Source organism: Vanessa atalanta, chromosome 20, assembly GCF_905147765.1.
Source record: "Vanessa atalanta chromosome 20, ilVanAtal1.2, whole genome shotgun sequence".
In the NCBI taxonomy this organism is placed as follows: Eukaryota; Metazoa; Arthropoda; class Insecta; order Lepidoptera; family Nymphalidae; genus Vanessa; species Vanessa atalanta.
In genome coordinates, this window is record NC_061890.1 from 986,301 (window position 1) to 1,010,561 (window position 24,261).

The following is a 24,261-nucleotide window of genomic DNA, read 5'->3' on the forward strand; positions in this document are numbered from 1 at the left end:
TCATATATTAATTGAGCAAGTGCATTTACTAAAATCTATAATTGAATAACAATTGGCACTTAACGAAAGCAAAATAAACACTATTATTATGAATAAATCCTCTATATCAGTGGAATATCAAACTCAAAAATCCGAAACATTTAAAATAAATTCACAAACAGTTTATGGTGATATAATTCCTCCTTAAATAAAAACTCTTTAAATGAACCTGAAGCATGAAACAAGGCATGACCATGCAATAGAGATGTGTAAAATAGGATTTATTATTGGATCAGTCGATGTCGAGGCTCTTAAAACTACTGGTAAAGCTCGCAAACATACCTTTACTTGGCTTTTTAATACGCTTTTTTTCATCAACCTTGAATATCTCCGATTCAATCAGCCAGTCCCTGTAATTAGACTCCATATTCTTCCGTTGTTCATCGTGTAGTTGTTTAACGCATGTTTGTGGACCGCCGTAGTCTTCTGGGAGGTATTCAACATCGACCACAGATTCTGGACCTTCTGATGAAAAGTTGAGAAGATTCAGCAGGTTCGAATGTATGAGCGGTTTTACGAGGCACATGACCTGGTTGATGAATGAGACGGTGTGTACTACGTGGATCTTCTTTAGACGACACGGGTGGGCGTTCTGAAAACAATTTTGGTCATATATATTTTTTAAATCCATTGTTTTGGATTCATTATTAGATTTATAGCAAAAAAAAATATGAATCCGTATAGTAAGCACCTCGGGAATACATGATATTTTAAATTTGAAACGTGTAATTTAAGTACGAAAAACTAACTATTAATAAACTACTTTATTATAACGATATACAAAACATTTTCTCTTAGTTTCGGGTCTAATTTTATTAAATATCATCAAATCAATCAAAACAAACCTGTATATAATGCATGAACGCCCTCAACGCGGGCAAAGTCACCCTGGTCAAATGTCCGAGGCTGCATCCTTTCATATCGAAGATGACAATATAGCCCTCAGACAGGCGATCTTCGGAGAGTTTGATATCATTAAACATGCAGAACACGCGCACTGCATCCGCAAAGTTTAGTTTGCTGTAGTCGGTGTCTGCGAGGCGGTAAAGTAGAATGTGGTAGCCCTCCGGCGATAGCTTGGGGAAGGCTATCATATGCCTGGAACGTAAAATAGGACTTCTTTGTTGATGGAAACTTTATTTTGCTCGCGTAAGGCACGGAGTTTTAAGAAATATATAGGAGGCGCATGCTTTCTTTAGTTTATTTTCAGTACGACGTAAAAACTTCAAGCATAAATTACGTGAAAGTTTTGTAATTGGACGAATAATTATTACTAGTATCGCGTGTGTTTGAAATTCGTTCATTTGTTTTATTACAACGAAATTCAATCATGTTTTTTTGTGAACTATATAATATGTTACTTTGACACAGTTCGGTGGGTGGGGGAGACAGATGGTAGGTACCCAATGTTCTTTACTGAAATTCTGATAACAAGACATTTGTCAAGACGTGTTAGCGTTACAAACAAACAAACTCACTTACAAATTTATTATATTAGTTACAATGTATATCGTCTTAATTAAGGCATACTTTATAAATAAAATATTTATGTCTTCTAGCCTTATACGTATGAGAATTGAATAAGTAAGCTTATTTAAATGAGGAAATTATTCCTATAAAAGTAATAAAATTAAGACCAAATGTACTCACGTGATGTCCAATATGGTTTTGTTCTTCGGCAACAGTGGATCACGATTAGTGAATAGATCAGGGGAGTTGTTCCTCAAGGTGAAATAGCATTCTATGGTATCTTTTGTCTCTTTCACCTTATAGTAATTTGAATGTAAGAACAGAAACACGTACTCATCGGATATGTACGGCAAATGAGGTTGACTTTTCATCCTGTAAAAAAAAAAATCAAATGAAAATATACTTCATTCCGATTGGCCTTTCGTATGGCACGTTTAAGAATAAAATTAAACGTAAATAAGCAACAAGTTACTTTTTTTTCAAATGAAATTTAATTAACGTGTACATTTTTATATGAATTACAATAATTTACATAAACAGCGAATACTAAGTACTTTTTTATCGTCTACATAATCTTATATTTGGTAATATGCTTTATATCTTGATGTTTTCTTTTTTTTTAATATGATTTAATTTTATTAAATGGCAAAGATAGAATTACGTCTATCGTTTTATCACAGAAACAAATGAATCAAATCGGGAATGATTTACAGACTATCCTCAGTCGGATACTTAGTTGTTGTATACTTAGATGTACTAAATAAGTACATAGTTTATCTTGTCATCTTGTGTTTATGTATGTCTGTCGCTGATTCTATGTTATATAAAAACTATCTTTATTTTATTTTATTTCTGATTTATAGTGAAATGGATGAGTAAATAGGCCACGTATACGTAACGATTGTATTTTACTCTGCCAAAAATCTATAAACCGTAAAACCTAATTTTCTACCTATTGGTGCGATATGTACCAAATTCTTATGTTTATATATAATAATTCCGTCTTCATATTGCACACAATACATGAAGTCTGTTGAATAACGGTGTCTGGGCGCCAATAACGGTATATTATATCGTGAAATGAGATCTTAATTAGCCTCCAATTAAATTTTTAACTGATAAGTTAATTTTTTTTCTAATTAACAACAATAATCCTTAAATAAATTACAATGTCAAGGGTATGTACTTGACCCGTCGACTTGAAATTTAAAAACATCAAACGAAATAACCTTAAAGAACCAAGTCGTCAGATTTAACCGTGGGTGTATTAAAATACAAGTACCAAATAAAACTAGCAATTTAAATTGTGGTTCGTCCATTCAAAGAACCTCTATACTCCAGAAAAATGGGCATATTCGCTGTAAAGAAGCTGTAGAAAATCATGCTCCGATTCATTTTAAAATCTCTTCATATTTTTTTTAATAATATCTTCATTGACTAAGTTTAATGCCAGACCCATCCAATTAAACTATTGCGTTTTATATCAACACAATATATGTACATACAAAATAATTTGACCCGTAGACATCACACTCCCTTTGAGGTCACACACTCACCACACTGGTGCAAATTTGCACTTCGACTTTTCAAACCTCTGTATTTCTTCAATGAATACATGAAATTAATCTTGGAACCATACTTTTTAGGGGTAACATATCCTAAGTAATCGATTGCAATAATTTTGGAAATTCAAAATTAAAATTTTACTGTCGAAAAATGACCAAATTGAAGAAAGGAATTTTGAAAACCATTTTTTTTTTTTGATTAAATGCTGTTTGAACTTTAATTAATAAACTTAATATAAACAAAAAATTAAATAAAAAATGTATCCGAATTTTTTTCAGAGTTATAGGTCCAAAAAACTGTTACAGTAGACTCGTTTTATCTGGAAGTAGTCGCGAAGTACGAGTGGTTCAAATTGTCAAGCTTCGTTGGAAACTGAGATTTGGTAGTAAAATTACAATATAACAATAGGCATGTTCTAAATATAAAAATAAATTTTACGACTCATTACAATTATTTCTCGATTATGTGGCGATAAATTATTCTCACATGTATTAACGTTTGGTGCGAAGCCTTATTTAATGTCATATAGGTATAGCGGGCTCCCAATTGAGCCACCTATGGCAATTGGTCACCACTAGCCACAGATTTGTACTTTAAGAAATAATAAACATTTCTCAATAAAATAAGTTACACCAGTTTAAGAACTTTATTCTCATTACGACAATGATTACCATTCAAACCGGAATAAAACAACACTAAGCGTTTCTGTTTGGCGGATTTACATTATCCAGATTTTCTCAAAGCCCTACCTCCAAGTGATTTAACACTTTTGTATTTATATATGTTTGGCGTATATATAATTAAACATATTATACCATCGATATTGGACTGTTGGTAATTGAAACAATGTACAAAAGAGTAACAAAAAACATTTCTAACAGACTCACTCACTGCGCCTCGGATTATAAAACAATAGGAAGGGACGGAATATTAAAGTGTACTAACTAAAGCGAATACAATTTTGCTGTAGTGCGAAACTTTTTGATAAAACGTCAAAAGTGCTGCCACTTTATAATTAATAATGTTTATAAGTAAATAATTAAAGTTGCTTAACTTTAATGTTCCGTGGGTACTTTTCGTTTAATAATCTAAATACGCGTGGTAAACTTAAAAATAAGTGCCTTCTCGGATAGAACACAATTATCTTTATAACAGGAAACATCGCGAGGACATCTACATGCTTCGTTTGATATTTTGGCATTTACAAAAACTCGCATTTAAGCAGGTTGCTGGACTAGCTCCGTCTTGAAAATAACAAACACCTGAGTGCAGATAGTTCATAGACATACGATTTCCCCCCTCAAAAAAGTATCTCCAATGGTTTAAGACTTGACGACCAAGGCATCGGATATTTTGCACCCCCTGCGCCAAGAATTAAAATGGATAAACGAGAGGAAAACCCAAATGTGGGATGCACAAAAAGTTATTTTATATACTATGTACTTATAAATACTTGTAACTAATGATTATATAAAATATGCTTATGTTGTAAACCATTGTGTAATATCTGGCTTTCCAACTTCTAAGTCCATTTTAAGCGGAGAAAGTAACTGTTCGTATGAATTTACACAATTTCGACGATTATTTACACAACGTACAGTACAAACAATCATAAAATAATAAAACAGTTAAGTGTTCTATTTTTAAAAAGACCAGATAAATGTCTATGAAATCACAGATGACCAGATAAATCTATGTATAGCCAATGTATATTCCAATGGAATTAGACAAGAAGTTAAACAAAACATATTACGTATTTACGTATTTCATGCGATTTGCTAATAACTCAGCTTTATTGTGCACTCCTGAGCGTTTATGATTAATATATATTTATTTATAATACAGTGTTATATTACACTTAACTACTTATTTCGACTTTAACTTTACTCCCCGATAATAGTTTCGTCGACATTCTAAACGCTATTTTTTTACAATTTGCTGTCAAATGTTGTTTATTTGGCCTTTTTTCCTCTAGTGGTTGGAAAAGAGAATAGGGATATGGGGTCTTCCCCTTATGAATCTCATATGAATTTCGACCCGAAAAAGTGTTTACCGAAATTTTAAAAATTATTGCGAATATGTACCAAAGATATTTTCTAACATTAATATTATTGCGTTTCTGAATTGAGATTTATAAATTTAATAAACAGTATATTTTGAAAATAGCGCATTGTAAAAATAGATGTGTAGCTCTAAATTTCATCAAATTTTAGGGTCATTTTTTTTACACGAAGATCGTAACTCTTACACTATGGAGTGCCAATGAATTGATGCACAGAAAAAAAATTCTAAATACTTCTAACTGACCATTCTCTTATTTGCTGTAATTCTTCATCATAGCCTTCTGGAAGCGGCTTTAAACCGTTCAGGAATGGGTGGGAATACTTCGTCGCTGACATGACGCCGGTAACTTCTCTACCTGAAAATAAAACAAAAATGTAATTTATAATCTGTTAGTTTATATAATGTGAGGTTCTTTTACTCGTATTATCCACTGCTACGTTGTTTTAGCAGCTAGTACATTCAGGTTCAATTCCCGGGTCGGGCTAGTAAAATTATGTTGGGTTTTTTCTTAAGCAAATTACCCTATTTTATGAACCAGGCCATAGTTGAACGACGTCGCGTATTAAAAAGGCTAGGCTGTTAATTGAATAGCAAATTAAGCTAGTCACCTGTGACAAAGTTACGAGTAAAACCTTTTGTATAGGTGCTAAAACAGTTTACAAGCGAAAGCATCAGTAGCTAGAAAGTCATATTAATAACGCAGTTGGTACTACACATAACCTAATTCATTGATTACTATAATACGAAATTAATCTGTCAGTTGCGTTTAAAAATTGCTTGAAGTTTAAAAAAAAAATTTACAGCGTATATTATTTTTAGTTTAACTTTTTTTATTGAATAGATTAGGGCTGAATGGTAAATGAACCCGTAATGATAAGTGGTATGTGATTAGTAGTTGTAATAAACTACATACGAAATCTAAAAGATTATTATACAGTATCGAAATTGTATGCGTTTTGTTCTCAATAGAATAAATACTATGTTCAATATAAAGTAATTCCACACTGTTACATGACGATTCAAAAGTTCTTTCATGACCCTACACGAATAAAGAATATTTTGATCGATTGACTGTCTAAGCGAAGCAGAGCCGAGATGGCCCAGTGGTTAGAACGCGTGCATCTTAACCGATGATTTCGTGTTCAAACCCAGGCAGGCACCACTGAATTTTCATGTGCTTAATTTGTGTTTTTAATTCATCTCGTGCTCGGCGGTAAAGGAAAACATCGTGAGGAAACCTGCATGTGTCTAATTTCAACGAAATTCTGCCACATGTGTATTCCACCAACCCGCATTCGAGCAGCGTTGTGGAATATGCTCCAAACCTTCTCCTCAATGGTAGAGGAGGCCTATAGCCCAACACTAAAATGCTAATGACTGTCTAAGCATAAACTACAAAAGTAAATAAGGTAAGTAATCTTAATATTAAACCAAAAACCTAACCACCATTTTCTATGCTTTCAAATGTTTGACCTAATGCTAAGTGGTCATAGACATCTGTACTGTAAGAAATATTCAGCTATACATCGCAAATGCGCCACCAACCTTGGGAGCTAACAATAAAATAATATCACGACTCTTGTGCAGTAACACTAGCTCACAACATAATTATTTTGAAATAAAAAACCGATATAAAAAAAGTTTTAATTTCACTTGACCTATTTTATTTAAAAGTAGAAAATAATTACAGTCTGAGGTCGAGAATTGATAGAGCAAGGTTGGAGACATTAATATTTTCACGACGAGGATAAAATATTCGTTTTCGAAAACATGTGAACCATGTTAAAAGGTTAAGGAAACTTACATGTTGCGAAATAATTGGAGGTAGAATTGGAATCGCACCAAGCCCTACCACCAACTTAATACCTACTTTTACTTCGTATGTACTCGTAAAATTATAGTCGTAATACATACAGGTTTTCACTGTCATGAGCTTGACCCGTCAGAAAATGTCATTACCTCTTTATAGGTAAAATCAAAGTTATAAGATTTCATAGAAGTTAAAGTAATGATTTGTTTTATTTAATTATAATTTTTAAAATATAATGTTGGGGTTATATGTCGCCGTTTTTATATGGTTTTAGTATTATTAATTGACTTTATACGTTAAACTTTAAGAAAAGACATAATATTCTGTCGACCTATAAATATATAGTTAAACTAACAGTATTGTAAAGTTTCCCTGTAATCTCATGAATTAAGAATTTACGAGTTATTCAATAACGCATTTAAATTGGAAGCACAAACAGAAAATTATAATCAAGGACAGCACTCACAAACTTCGTTGCACTTTTATAAAAAAATATGTGCGTTAACTTATAAACGCGCGTAAAAATCTACAGTGTAATTAAAAATAGCTTTTAATTGCATGTAAATAGTTAATTACAATAAAATAATATTAATCTACTTATTAATAATAAGTTTATTATTATTATTTCGATAAATGTAATTTATTCTTTTTTCAAAACTACTTCAACACTAACTAATAAATTTAAACATTATAAGTTAAATTTATAGTAAAATAAGATAAGATGTAAAGTTGTCTATTTCGAATGACTTGACACTTAATTGGCAGCTTAGCGAGAGTCTTCAGCATATAGTTTTCATGTCACCCTGTGCGTGCGCCTCATAATAATGTCACTGTCATTATTTTTTCATAACGCGCCAAAAGAAGTATAACTTTAGGGGACCTAGGGCTACCGGGATAACTGCCCTGACCAGGACCGGACCGTAAGTTTAAGGGGCCCTGGGCTAACACTACTTAGGGGCCTACCTAAGACATAATATCTGAACGTAGACTGGAATTAAATTAATTGAATGGGTTTAATTGCAGTACTCGCAGGACTGCAAACCATACAATCTGACTAATTTAATAAAGTTGTGGATCTTTGACTTGACTTAGCTGGGGCCCCCTTGAATCCATGGGGCCCTGGGTTGAAGCCCGAAAAGCCATATGGTAGATCCGGCCCTGGCCCTGGGGCCTTGGAGCCTCCACATGAGAGGTTCCGACGAGATAAGTATTTTAATGTATCATTATGTTTAGATATTATATATATATAGTCAAATTATAGTAATAGGTAGTAATATCATAGTATTGCTGTTTTAAAAGTTACAGATACAAAAAGTAAATAAATTATAAACAAACCTTACTGACAGAAAGGAAATTCTTAAAATTAATTTATATAAAATAACGATGATCCTTGTGACCCATAGTTTTTTTTACTTATCTGTTGCCCCAAGGCCGCCAGACTTCCAAATCCAGTTCTGATAACTTCAAACACATTTACTATAAAGACTCCTTTATATATATTATAAAGACTTCAATTAATTTAATAATTATCATATGCACTATCATAATCTTAAAACGTAAAGAACATTGAACATATGAAACACAAAAACAAGTTGATTTTACGATAATGTTATTTCGTTAAAATTAGGTCAGTTTGACAGTTCTCAATTTCAACAATTTAATTCGATCGTAAGTTTTTTTTTTTTTTAAATCATTATGAATCGTTCAAATACACTTCACAGTTCACACGCATCATAATTTCGTGCAATTAACAAGTTATTAGCAAAGAAAGTGTTCCGTGCGTTATGAACGAATGCATTTTCGCATCGTTGGCTGTGCTGTAACAGACGTTTGCCCGAATTTGATGAGCAATGCAATAACGTGTTTTTGCTATTACGAGCTAAACTTGCACGAATCGTATACGAACTATCGTTTTTATTACACAATGAAATATTGAAGTATACCTATATAATGAGTTTAAATTAAAATATATTTTATTTATTAATAGGTCTACAGCTTACATTTATAATAACGCTTAAAAAAACTACCAGATTCAACGTTGATTACACGCGTAGAAATTAAAGTTACGTACTTACGTATAGTATTATTTAAGAGTTATAATTCATTCTGAAATCTAGTTTATATTAATGTTTCCAGTCATATAGTGAAAATAACTGTATCGATATATCACAATTAAAATATCATATTTAAATATTGTCGGTAAAAAAACACATGTCATTATTAAAGGCAAAATATTAGTACTTGAGCCTTCAAGTGTCGTACAAAATAGTCTGCCAAATAGCCTGCCTGCGCCTGAGCCTGAAATCAATGTAGGTTACGAAATAATGGTAAAACTGCGTGCACGCATCGTACTTATTTACAAGAAAAAACTTTGTAAAGTTGTTTTTAAGGCACGTTTCACATTAAATGCACCGGATCGAATCACGCCGGCACATTTTACTTGAAGTAAAGGAACTTATAATGTCTGCACATTATTAAAAGTCTAAATTTGCGTGCAACGCGTATACCAAGGAACGCTGGCATTCGGCGTAATACGATTGCAGTGCTACTATGATCCTATATACTATAGAGAAGTATAGTAATATCCTTACTAATTTTAAATTGTAATATATAACTCTTTTTGCCGATTCTTCTTGGTAGAATCTTCCGAACCGGTGTTAACAATATATTCAAATATATTCTCATCAAATTTAATAATCAAAAGGACTTATAAGCCTACTTTAAGTATACAGATATTTATGTTCATGTTACAATGGGTCTACTAATATACGTTAGAGTTGTGGTCAGCGTTAATACTTTACTCATTCGCTTCGGTCAGCGTTATAAATTCTTTTGATGCTGATGATGATAATGTCCTCCTGACCTATTTCGGCAACGGCGACCATTTCAAAAACCTATAAAATATCATTGTGCAACCATTTCTGTGTAAACACGGGTGCATTTTCCCTAACTCTCCTACAAACCTATGAGATGATAAATTCTACACGACCGGTAAGGGTTCAGGCGCAGGAGCAAGGGATTTACGTGATTTTCGAAGCTCGGGAGTGAACACATTCCAACTTCAAGACTCCTGGTTGGTACTGAGAATCTTCAGACAGAACAACCCAATAAAGCCATATAATCGGACATTCCTAGGATTTCAACCGAGAACATCGTGATCTGTGGCCTTATATCCAACCATTAGACCTACGAAGCTTATTATACAATAGAAACAGTAAGAATTATTTTCTTTTATATAATATTTATTTCCTTGTTATAGATGCATGATTATTTTCAAATATCAATATGGCATAACACCATCCAGGCAGACTTTAAATTAAGAACCATTTTAGGCCAATTAGTCCATATTAAAGTCAGTAGGTTAGAGTTAATAGATGACGAACTCGTATAAGATATACATACAATTTATATAAAGACATTTACGTACGCAGAGGAGTGAAATAAATATCAATATAGAAATTGAAATTAAAAATAGTTACTGGTCAAATCGTGACCGCGTGGAATGCTGGCGAGAATACTAGCAGTACGTATTTCCCGTTGAATCGCAGTTCCGATTGTAGGCATTATTTGTCTCTTCTATCATTGAGAGCAATAAGATTATATATTCGTAGTAATTTAAAATTTGTTAAAAATCATATATTTTTTGTGCTTAAAATCTACAAGTCTAAAGACTAAGCTTGAACTATGTAGTTCCGTTAAAATAAAATACAGCCATCCAAAACCAATAAGAATGAAATTTCATATTTGATCGGCCTTTCTTTAGAGCCGACCGTTAACGATGCTGATAATTATACATATATATTTTTTTTTTTATTAAGCTCATTTGGAATATAAATTTATGTATTGAAACAGTAATGTATTAGTTTGATAAACATAATAAATTGTGTTTTCTATTAAAATGGTAAAAAAAAAACAGTTTCTAAGATTGATTGTATGAAACTGTTCATTATTATTTGCACTATGTCAGCCCAACGATATCTCAATTGACAACTTGACAAATTTTAATAGGTACTCGTAGTCCACAATCGGCCTTCAAAAAGTAATTCTTTAGTATTTAGTAATACTACATTTCTTTGTTTTTTTTTTTTTATTTAGTGTCATTGGAATTGTTGACTTGACTCGATCTGAACGTGTGATTTTTCAAGGTTTCGTGTACCCAGGTACCCAGTATTATTAATAGTCTTGTTTTAATATAAATAATTTTGTTTTTCATTTAGTTAATTATTTCAGTTTCATATGTTTTAGTATTGTTTACATAATGTGTTTATTTATTAATTAAAATTAATCATAACATTTAGCTATTTTTTTTCTCTTTATGTTTTCATGTGATTGTTAGAAAACAAAATTAGTATCTACATAGTATAAAATAAAACCGCTTCCCACCGTCTTTGATCTTTTAAACTTTGCAACAGATTTTAATGCGGTTTTTATCTAAAAATAGAGTAGTTAAAGAGAAAAGCCTACACTATCAATACTGTCCACGCTTTTTTATCATGAATATAATTTTATATTGATTAATATGCTTTATTTATCAATATTTCTTGGCATGCTATTTAAATTTTTTAATAGGCCAAGTTAAAAATATAATTATGAAATATATTATAATTAGGAGAGCGAGGGAATTGGGAGTGTGCCTATTTGTGCACGCACACACACACACCTGATGATGATAGCTTAAATTAGTTGGAAGGTAATCTTTCACCGTCTTTTCTTTAATAAGGAAGAATATACAATAATTAAATGATACATAAACTAAGTTCATATAAACTATTAAATCACAAATAATCGTTATATTATTTGTCGTTATATAATTTGAAAATAATAATAGAACGTGTAGTTTTGTGTTAATATTTTTCATCGTAAGCCAATATGCTCTTTGCCCCGCGCACTCTTTTAAATATATGTACATATAAATTAACGAATATATAATTAAATTAGCTAAACTTTTCTACTATATATTAGCCCTAAAATGTTGCCGTGTAATGGCCTGTTTTGTCATGGGGAAAGGTTAGAGACTATACTAGCACTGCCGGATTGTGATCACTGATCAGATAGACACACGAAGCATATCTTCACACTGCTTACTTTGTTGAGTTTTATGTTTAATTTAAAGGCGAACAAGTAAAGGAACTGCCTAATAATGAATATGAACTACTTCTTACAATGAGATGTTGACTCTCATGCTTGAAATTACACAGGATCACTCACCAGTCAAACCAGGATATGTAGGATGTTTTACGCAATGTACCATTTACTGCGCAGTTTGCAATTATCCGCTGAGAATTGTCGCCGTCTTAGATCTTATAATATAAAAGTTCTGACCATAACCTGCTTTAGATAAGTCATGTATTAATATATTTTTTTAAACTAAGTATATGAATAAAAAGTATATACAGACATAATAAACGATCTTTGAAAGTACATAAAACAATCACGTAAAGTATACATGTGTGTATTGGATCTGGGAGATCGCGAATCGCGGATGTGTACGTGCGAATAGATCACTTAACAAGAGATAACTATGATTTGTTGTAGTATTTGTGCAAAGGTATTTTAAGTGCCTCGTTTGTCTAGTTGCTAGCTTATTTAGCTGCAAACCCTGGAATCCTGGGTTCTTGGATATTTATAAGTCGTTGAGTTTTACTGCCAAAAAATTCTTCAGTGACAACTTAACCTTTAGGTTTAGCACCTGATCTCTTTCCGACCTTGTTGATTGTCAAGTAATAACAGTATAAGTGGACCTATGTTCCGTATACTGGCACACAAATACAAATATAATAATAACCAGAACTGCTGCAATTCGGTAATAACAAACTCGAAAAACACCGAACAAATGTAATGTCAGAAAATGTTATGCAACATCAGTAACTATTATAAAACAAAGTCCGTCTGTCTGAACGTTATAAACTACCTAACGGATTTTTATTCGGTTCTCACCAATGGACGGAGTGATTTATGATATTTAGGTGTATAATTCGTAACAGGCTTTTGTGAAAATCCACTGGAATATGACGATTTTTGAAGATATCGGAAAAAACAATACTGGGAGCTTTACTTGTGATGATGGAAATTAGTAACTACTTTGTTTCTTGCCGATTCTTCTCGGTAGAATATGCTTTACGAACCGATGGTAGATGTTTAAATCAACAATGTAACATGACAATTCAAAAATGCTTTTGTGCCTACTAAACATAGATTATATGAATACTACTAAGCATAGATTATATGAATTAAATGTAAACATATTATATCTAATATCCTTATTCTAGTTAAATATAAGGATTATAAAATTTAAAGGATACACATTAGGATATAAAAAAAACATTGTGACCGTAGTCGACCAGCCATCAACGAAGTGACTTCTTACTGAATAACGCTGCAGCTCAAATGCGTAATCATTTGCATTGTGCCTGGACATATTTTCTTTGTATCATATGTACTAATATTATAAATGAGACTAAATCTGTCTGTTACGCTTCCTCAGCTAAATCACTGAATCGATTTTGATAAAATTTGCTACGAAGTTTTTTTTCTTCCTATAAATGTTAATACTGGATATAAAGGTATATATCCAGGTTTTGAAGGATTTTCCTCATCAGCTGAATTCTACGCGAACGAACGAAACGTGTCCAGATAGTTGAAATATATGCATTTTTTTAAACCTTCAACCTTTTCATGATACCAGCAGAGGAAGGGCGTTGCAGTGATAACGCTATCAGTGAGGAAAGATTACTCTGAATTCAATACAAGTTTAATTTTATTTGCTCCGTTTTCAGGTCAGTCTTTTTCAAACAGACATAAATAAATATCTATATATTCACTTCAGAGGTAAATGACTGACGATCGTGCATACAAAATATCTTAGTGTGCGTCAGTCGACTACAAAAAAAGACAGCAAATCACATTAAATACGTGCTTTCGTGTTACAAACTATTAAAAAAAATTTTAGTGTTGTCAATCGAAAAAAAATGTATTTTCTTAAATGATCGGGAGATGCATATATGTTTACGTCACATTATGAATAATAATAATTATGGTCGAATTAAAATTAAAATTAATTATTAATTAAAGGGTGGAAATGATGTAACTGATAGTAATAGATATAAGATTAACACTAATAAAACATGTTCTATATTTAACAATTAAAATAATATGATTTGACTCATTATTTTTCAAAGGCTCAAAATTAAAATTCAATAAAACCGATCTCACACGTCAGTTGCCTATAAAATGAAATAAGTGCATTCTCATCTTTAGTTCTCTATTCCACTAGCCGAGTAGCCGTGAGTTGCGATCGCCGTCACGTAACCAACTTGAACAGGTACTAAGACGGCCAACACGCTTCTAGTTTTAAGCCGATTTATATTTCCGTGATTACAATTCACGCTGAATACAACGCGTGTATTTATTGGAATATATAACTTTGGTTTAATTTTCAGTATTTAGAAAGTATAACTAATTACTATAATACTTTTGTTAGCTTATAGTAATGTTTTCCATTAAAATTTAATTTATTATTGATATTTATATTAACGCTTATGAAACTTGTATGATTTCAAAGTTATAGAATTGCACTAAACAAAAGTAGCGGAATTCCATGCCAAAACTGCGGATTTCAACCAAACGCGACATTAATATTCTAACAGTATTTTTAACGTGTAAAATAATTAATATTTTTTTGTTATGATTTTTATCTACAGTTAATAATCATTGGAAACTTATATAATATTAAATCGAGGCTGCTACGATGTTACTAATTGATTTTTAATGTGTTGTAGTTCAAAACATCCAATAATCTTCGTAAAGCTAAATTACTTTTTACTTTATTGATAGGATGAGACAGAATTGATTTTTCTATATATTGATATGTAGGATAATTGTGAAATTCAAATAGATTTCTTGTGCAGACACACACACACACAGGTACAGTATCAATTACCTCACTCTCACAGTCCGATGGGACATTATTAGCGGCAAGACTACAAGCCTAAGGAAAACGCTTTACTTTTTTATTTGCCTTAGAGGCAGTGGCGTAGCTATCGTAGGGCCAGGTGGTTCAGTGCACCAGGACCCCGGAGTTCAAGCGGCAACCTAACCTAAGCTTTGAAAAGAGCGGGTCAGCCAACTCGCCAGACTCCTGAAGCTAAATAACATCGACCATGACAACAAGATATTTTTTTCTTGTCTATTATTTTGAAAGCAATATAAGTTAAAGAGGAGATGGAAAGATGGGCTGAGGGCCCGATTATTTTCCTATGTGCCGGGGCCCTCGCCCGCCTAGCCACGCCACTGCTTAGAGGTAAGCGAACTGGCATAAGGACCTAATAGTAAATGGTTAGGATTGCCCATAGACTTTTGGTAGTGTAAGATATATTAATATTATTCCTCGTATCACCATTGCGCCACCAACCTTGGGAGCTAAGGTGTTATGTCCCTATGCCCCTAGTTACACGGCTTTACTCACCCTTCAAACCGGAAAACTACAACACAAAGTGTTGTTGAGTATTGTGGCAGTAAAATATATGAGGAATGATAACTACTCAGACAGACTTACCCAAAGCTCAACCACCAAGACAAAATATATTTTTTGGCACGGAACTGTAAACATAGCTAACTCGAAAACTCTGGATTACTACTGAGTATTTCTTGACAGAAAAACTCAAACACTTTTTAATTTTATTGGCCTGTCCCTAGATTTAAATCTTTCGATCTAATTTAAAAGCCAGACATAAAAACAACCTATTATATTGACATCCTTTTAAAAACAACTGGAGACAGAAGAGTAGCGTGGAGTAAAGTTTAGAGCTCCTGATTAAGAAGGGGAGACATTACCTGCTGTTACATTTTATCGTATGAAAACAAATAATTTCAATAACTTAAGGGGAGATCTGTCATTAATCAGACGTCCCGATCAACTGAACGGAATATGGGACCTCTGGAATATCTCAGTTTGAGTCCATATTATAAGTTTTCTATTTTTGTTTTCTTTGTTATTTTAGCGACCAAATAAAACTGACATCTAACTGGTGTAATAAATATTTTGTACGATGATATATTATTCAATGAATTGTTCTTATTCTGAAAATCTAATGATTATTAAGAATGTAACATTTCCTAAAAAATCGTAAGCTAGTTAATGTTCTGTATTATAATATATAACAAACATTGAAACTATTTCTAAAATGCAAATAAAAGTAATCTAAGACTATTACACATCAAGAATAACTGCTTTAGCGTTTGTTTATACATAAAACCAAATGTTTTATAATCTGCCGCTTAGTATGTATACGATTTACATTTTTAATAATTCAACATTTTTTTTTTGTAAATAAATAAATTGCTTAAAAATATTGTATGTTGTGTTCATCAGATTAGCATAGCTTCAAAATACGTTGTATAAATATATATCTATTTAATAATTATATATGTAATTGTCTTTTATGCTAATAAAGAAGGATAAATAGAAAAGATAACTAATCGAATATACGTAAACTTTATACCAGGAGATACAGTGCGTTTTGGAAATGGTTGTAGAATATAAAATTATTACATTATTACGGTAGTAGTGCTTTGTGCAAGCCCATCTGGTTATCTGGTTAGGTACCACCCACCCCTCATATAGTCTACCGCCAAACAGCAATACTCATTACTGTTGTGTTCTGGTTTGAAGGTTGAGTGGTCCGGTATAACTACAGACACAAGGGACATTAGCTAGACATTGGTGGAAATTTGATCGATTGATAATGATGATTGAGTTATTTTTTTTATTTTGTTATTACTGACCATTTGTACTGTTTGTTGGCCGAAAATTAAATAAAAAAAAAAAAAACAAAACAAAAAAAAACATTTTAGTTCCTGAGGTTGGTGGCGCATTGGCGATGTGAGATAATGTTTAATATTTCTTACAGCTCATAAGAGCTAGACATAAGTCTATAGGCAATAGTGATCACTTACCATAAGTTGGCCCATTTCGCCTACCAATATACTAAATATATATCATTACCCAGTTGGTCAATGATAACAAAAAAAAAAAAATTGGTTATAACGCAAAACCTAAAGAATTTAATGTTGAAATTGATTACAATTTCGCGCACTTGTTATTTATCATCGATTCATTATGTTACATGATATGTTACATATCACATCGCATATACTCGTAATTTGATGAACAGTTACAATTCAAGAATCGCTGTAATTAAATGTAATCTTCTCAGCAGCACTCAGTACTTATTTTATGGTCGTGTAATATTATGCCTAAGTCTATAATATATAATTAAAAAAAAAATCAGTCAAAGTTCGCAGTATAAAAACAACAAATTATGTCAAATATAATATAGTAACAAAAATAGTCGTATAAAAACGTCTTAATTTTTTTTTTTTTATTGCATTCAGAACAAGTAGACTCACGCTATTTTTATTATCGTATTACAATAAATTAAATGTAAATGTACCATTAGTTCGAAATGTAGATTCTATCAATCAAAAACCGACAAGAAAATCCTGAAAAATTACTCTGTAGTAATATATAGAATATGTATTATATTATCATTGGGATTATTATGTATAATACAGATTAAATTATTGTTTTATTTTCACACAACTCATAAATGTTCATATTGAATTTATTTCGAACCGGTAAATTGTCCGGTAGAGATCGCTACTTAGCAAAAAGTCTTTTGTGCAACTTACAGAGTTTAATTAAATTTTGTTTTGTCAAATTTTTACCTTTTTTATTTTAGTCTTTCAAATTATAGAATTTTCCATTTTTTTTTTCATTAATCTGCATGAACAACGAAATACTAATATATTAAGTGAGTTTTTAATTTATTAATTTAAACCTTAAACTTTTCGAGTAAAAATATATATTTATAATTTATCAATGAAATAAAAATAAAGGCATACATAAATAATAAAAAAAATAACATTAAATAACACACAGTACTATATTATAACGCAGACGTATATGATAAGTTACATATAATAACTTTAATAACATGTAAGAAACAAAACATTAATTTTCCTTGTTTTTACGGAATCACAAAAAAAAACAATACTCCAGTAGAACTTACAAATTTTGTTTTTATTATAAAACCAGGCTGTATTTTTTTTGTTCGCTCTACGTAAATAGGCTTATTTTTTATGTAGATTATGTCAACCTTGAGCGAAAATTGTCGAGCGCGCGCTTTTCAAAAGGACGCTGTCAAAACTATAAATAACTTTCTACAACTTTTAAATGTAACGTCAGAACGAATAGTTATACATAATAATACCTATGCATTAAGTACATTACAAATTAGTATTTTACCAACAAAAACCTTCAAAGTACTTAGTACTACTACTAGTACTTATAGGCTAAAATTTATCAGTTTCTTCTTAAATGAAATTACTACTGAATTTCAAAAATAAAAATTATAAAAGAAAAGTGATGTATGCAAATATCATTATCGTATAAGTATACGCAAATAGTGTATGTAGGTACATGTAGTTATGGTCATTTTATACTTCCATCTTATGTTCAAACCATGCGTGAGCGATCATTTTAAATCATCGACAAAGTTTTCAATTTATTTAAAAGGAAATATACAAGAATATATTTTAAAATAATATTTACTTACACTCAATAAATCCGTTCGGCCAACAAACGAGTTCACTAACGGGACTTAACTTTACTTGTAGGCGGTATAGTTGACGTGCGCGTCCACTGGCACACCGAGCACGACTAACTAGCAACCAACCTTGTAAAAATTAAATACCGGAATAAAAAGTTTACTTTCTAAATTCGAACTCGCGAATGACCAGCACCGCGGGCGTGACGGAACTGCGGACGTCTTCGTGTATACAACAATAGAGGTTGCAAGTTCAAAACCTTCGAACTCATAATTGATTCGTCCGTTGACTCATTGATTTTTATAATGATTTTGATAATTTGTTGCGATGTGTAGACATACATACATATATATAAATACATACATACACATATATAGAGACTTAACAATCGCTACAAAATATTCTATTCACATAAATTATTTAAAAATGTAAATTAAACTAATTTTATTAAATAAATAACAAAATCATCATTTAAAACTTAAATGGTTTTTTTTTAACAAGTACATATGAAGCCTTATTTTAAGGATATACTGCCTTTATTCTAATAATACTCTGCTTCTAATAATACTAACAATAATAATAAAATTACAAATGAATCGTGTCTGATCAAACCTTTACCTTCGGCTTCGGCTTCGATCGACTTCGGCCAAATTTCGGCTTCGAAAAATATGTGCCAAAATAAATGTCTCGTTGAAAAAAGCAACAATTCCAATGATCTTGCATATTTCAGCTGTAAAATGCTTTTGCTTTATGTAACAATAAATGATAATAAATTTTATGTGATTGCAATAAAATAAACAGAACTTTAAATCTTTACGTGAAATTGAATTCTAAATTTACATTTTGTAGTTAAATATTTGTTTCATAATATACAACTTCGATGGATTTAAAAATAACCATTTTGACATACACTTTTTGTTTTTTATTTGTTAAATGTATAATTCCATCTTTAAGTGTCCGAAAACGTGAGTAGTCCATTAAATAGTGATTAAATTATAATTTTAAGATAAGTTCCGATTGTAATTATTATTTTAAGAATAAAATATAAGTTATTATATATGTATATATATATATATGATTATTATAATTTCTTGTTAAAAAATATATCCGGGAACCGTATCGCAGAACCAGTTCTAATCTCAAAATCACAGAATCAAATTTATCAAAATCGGTCCAGACGTTAAGAATGAGATCAGTGACAGTGTATACCCTGTATGTAATTGTATATGAGAATGACACACAAAGATCAATATATATTTTATTATATTATTATATTTTAACTTATTAGTGGATGACAAAATTATTGAAAGAAAACGGCAGGATACTTTAGAAATATGTCGTATTTTCAATGAAGAAAACAAGGGTAGCTTAATTACCAATAATACGAATAACAAATACAAGAGAACTAAGAGAGACGTAGACAATAATGAAATCAGTAATACCGTAAAACAAGAGGATGCAGTAAAAGTGGAGAAAATCGTAGACAAATTGTACGATGACTTGGACCCGAGCGGTAAAGCAGTAAAATATCGAAGAAGAAATGTAACTGACATGTCCAAAACAAAGGTAATTGTGGGAATTTCCCACGAGTTACATTTTTAATTTTGGAAGGGACTTCTTAAGATGAAATTGGTTGTTGGGCTATCACGTTGGTAATAAATCTATTAACTTATATGTATATTATATATCATAAACTTGAAGGACTTACATCGCCAATGCACCAACAACCTGGAGATCTAAGAATGATCTATAATTGGTCCACTCACCGATTAATCCGGAAAATCACTACATTTTGTATTTATATTTAATTGCTTACATTATCAACAAGATCAATGCTTTAATACGTAAATTTCACGTGAATATATCTATACATAAACAAAGAGAAAACATTACAGTATCTGTTTCTACTGCGTCAACCGAAATTATTATTTTTTAACCATTGACGAGTGTAATCAATCTACATGATATCAATCCTAAGCGAATTCTCTCAATCCCAATCACATTCTTTTAATTGATTATTTTTTTAAAACTAAGTAACAATTTGCTTTAATCATTAACAGAAGCATAATGACTTCCATAATAACATTCATCCCCAAGGGATGACCCTTATGGTAATTAAAAACTTCTTAACGTGACTCTTCTATCTTTTACTCATCAGCAGGAGCCCAAACACTGATTGCTCTATTTCTAACATCAAAAATGACGAAATTCCATACAAATTGTCATCTCTTATTTAAACTATTTGAAAAATGTCTTTCACTCATAAGCCTAATTTATTTTACCAAAATGAAATTCATATTTCTGACTTGCAAAAGTGACGTAATTATACAAATACTCTCATCCTGAATTTCGCCCACTTCGGAGATAAATTTTGAAAAATCCTTCCATGTTTCTTACCTACGTTCCTCCTTTTTTCCTTTACTCCAGTGCATAATTTTATTTATTTCTGACCCATCAGTTTAGACTGTCCGTTATATATCGTCAGTAATTTCAAAATTTTATAAAGTAAATGATCATGGCTACTGAGTTTCTTGACAGTTATTTTTAGTAGAATCTACATTTTGAAACGGCGGTATCTTTACTGTAAATATAGTTCTTTGATATAACGATTCAAAGTGATTGTAAATAAAACATATATTTCGATTTTGGTCGAATTACGACCCATTACTTATAATTTAATTCGATTATTTAACTGTTTATAGAATAAAACTGAAAATGTATATAGAAGATTCAACTTTGCACCGGCACAACTGCTTGGACCTTCGCCTTTAGAAGAAGAAAAAATCACTAAACCATTAAAATCACCTTCTCCTCAAATACCATGGATTAAGAAATGGAAATATGGCATCGTGCCGTTTTTTATTGACCCAAACACGTATGGTAGGTTACAATACAATGATTGTATTGTATTGAAGAACGTGACAATTAAAACGTCTCTTTTATATTATTTTATTGGAGGACAAGAAGAGAAGCTTAAGTGCCAAAATGTTAGTATCGAAAAATGAGCTTAAGCGCTTTTACTTTAAATATCATTTTCTAAAAGTATCATTTTGGCGGTTTTGCATTTCTTTCTTTCCACTGGCGATTTGTTTATTATGAAGCTGTAAGAAACGAAATGGCTTAATGGCTAGAACATGGTTCTTAACGAAAGATTGCGTATTCAGTATCGTAATCGGTGTATAAGAACACTATCGTGAGATAACCTGCACGTTTCAGATGAAAATACACCACATGTGTATCCTATAATCATGTTAAACTAAAGACTCCTTGGACCAAATGTGGCTGTTACTTTAAGATGTTAATACATTGGTTTTTATACAAGTATAGATATGCATTAGAATCGCGACGTATTTTCACACACATACTTAGATCGTATACTGATAGTAAAAAAGCTTAAAATAATTATTTAATAATAAAATTCAAATTGACTTAACCAAAGTGTTTATACCTTGTAGTAAATTACTACACGATTAAAAGAAAAATATATGTATTTTCGTAATACAAAGCATTAATTTAAAATTATATAAATAAATTAATACTAAATGGAAATGAATGCTAGCAACTTTTTCTGGCATCGTTACATACCAACACAACCAATTTATATTTCCGGCTGTAAACAAAACATTGCATGTATGTGTGTGTGTATAGGCACAACTCTTGTGCCGCTATTTATTCATCATTTCTCTTTTAACCTAAATCATTTTACGGCATTAAGCATACGCACCTTATTATAACGTACATTGCGGTTGTAAGTTGCAAAAAAAATATCCCTTTTGTTATTTAGCAGAATTGTAATAATAACAAAAAATTAAATCGTCACAGGGCGCCCGATTGTTGAGAAACATCTAATTTGTTCGTTAATGAAAGAGCTTATATATAACATAACATAACATTAGCAGCCTGTAAATTTCTCAGTGCTGGGCTAAGAACTCGTCTCCCTTTGATGAGACGGTTTGGAGCATATTCCACCACGCTGTTCGAATGCGGGTTGGTGGAATACACATGTGGCAGAATTTTGTTGAAATTAGCACATGCATGCCTGTGTTTTAACCCGAAATCTTCGGTTAAGATGCACGCGTTCTAGCCACTGGGCCATCTCGGCTTTTTATATATAAATTAACGAAACCCTATAAGTTGGCTAGTAACCCAGTTCATAAATATATTATTTATAATTCATTAAAATAACAATACAAAGCAACGATGTGTATTATATACTTGTATTTAATCAATTTACCTTTACATACCTTTATTCGACTACCGAAAGCTGCAACACTGAACACGTGAAGAATCGTACGATTAATGATATCATTCAAAGATCATATTACATAACGCCGACTGACATCCTAACTAATATTATTTTATATGCGTTTTTTATTTGTTGTTAATTCGTTTATTTGTTACGCGTTTATATCTTTACTACCCAAGGAACCATTAAAAAAAAATTGCATCCGTGTTGTCAAAAGTACAGAAAAGGACTTGGGGTAAATTGTACATTAATATAGTTCCCATTTACGTGTACAGCTCCTATTTACCATATACGATGCATAAGTGCCCCATAGTCAAGGTGCGAAAAGCTTATACTGTAAATTATTTTTGTAATGTTACTGGCAGTGCAGCGTGAATTAAGGCCGTGATGTGAGAGTAGGGGGGAGGGGGGTGGCAAACAATTATATACGACAAAATCATTGTCTTAAAATGGAAAATAAAGGTAGTCGAGATAAAGGCAATAGTTGGTTCACCAGGGTCTCATGTTTCCGCGCGCTTTAGGGACTTGGAATGATATAAGACAGCCTAGACTATCGCCTGAAATTCAGACGCGTGCGCAACTGCGGGCCGTAATTAATGTAATATTAAAATTAAGATCATTTGCTAATCGGTGATATTTGCTGACTTTCCACAAAAATATTATTATATGCTAAATGATTTTTAACCAAATCTACAGCTAGAGTTAGTCTTAAACAATATCTAGTTATTTACAATAATGTCTATAAGTATAAACTATTGGCTTACGTTTTTCAGATTCATTTTTAGCTGAAACTATTCTTAAAGCTTTTGATTATATTGAAAAGGCAACATGCATCCGTCTCCAGCGTCTCAGGGAGAGACCAACAGACAAGCGATCCATGCAAAGTGTGGAATGGCTCTACATTACAAACCCCTCTGGTATACGGCAATGTGTTCATACCAATGAACGTAAACCAAACACAGGTGTTCAGGTAGTATCTAGTACGAGACATTTTTAATAAAATGACAAAAAAATTAATAAAATAAAAGTTACCGTTTTCCAACACACGGTTCACGGTTTTCTATAGATGTTATCCTTCATCTTTAAAGGCGAGTATAATTGTAACTCAAATATTTCAGACCTCAGTATTTTCCGCCTCGGTCTATCCAGCTATCTTTGGTTAAGTTTCACGTGCTGGAGGCCCTGGGCTATCTCGGCTCTCACTTTTTCACAATATAATAATTAAGAATGATGTGTCGTTTCAACGAATTGTAATAAAACTTCACTATTTTAGATGGTCGTATTCGGTTATGATTGCTTATCGCAAGGTGAAATAGCTCACGAAGTGATGCATATTTTAGGATTTTCCCACGAACATACACGTCCCGATAGAGATAACCACGTAACAATCATATATGAAAACATTAAGCCCGGTATGTTTTATTTTATCCCACTTTTTATGTTTTAAATACGCATTGCT

The 24,261-nt window shown here is 31.7% G+C and overlaps 2 protein-coding genes across 2 annotated transcripts in view; one reads left to right on the forward strand and one right to left on the reverse strand.

Moving 5' to 3' along the window:
- On the reverse strand, positions 1-18,767 carry LOC125071825. The gene is made up of 5 exons (XM_047682219.1): positions 18,565-18,767; positions 5,383-5,494; positions 1,690-1,881; positions 885-1,137; positions 1-631 (listed from the first exon to the last, which is right to left on the reverse strand). Exons 2-5 carry the CDS (start codon positions 5,472-5,474, stop codon positions 272-274), a joined length of 897 nt encoding a protein of 298 aa, XP_047538175.1. The 5' UTR covers positions 5,475-5,494; positions 18,565-18,767; the 3' UTR covers positions 1-271.
- LOC125072093 overlaps positions 18,741-24,261 on the forward strand; it is a 10,163-nt gene continuing 4,642 nt past the window's right edge. Inside the window, exons 1-6 of the mRNA XM_047682605.1 lie at positions 18,741-18,775; positions 19,463-19,521; positions 19,845-20,122; positions 21,259-21,436; positions 23,576-23,772; positions 24,076-24,214. Coding sequence (XP_047538561.1) covers positions 18,741-18,775; positions 19,463-19,521; positions 19,845-20,122; positions 21,259-21,436; positions 23,576-23,772; positions 24,076-24,214 — 886 coding nt within the window. The remainder of the gene's footprint in view (positions 18,776-19,462; positions 19,522-19,844; positions 20,123-21,258; positions 21,437-23,575; positions 23,773-24,075; positions 24,215-24,261) is intronic.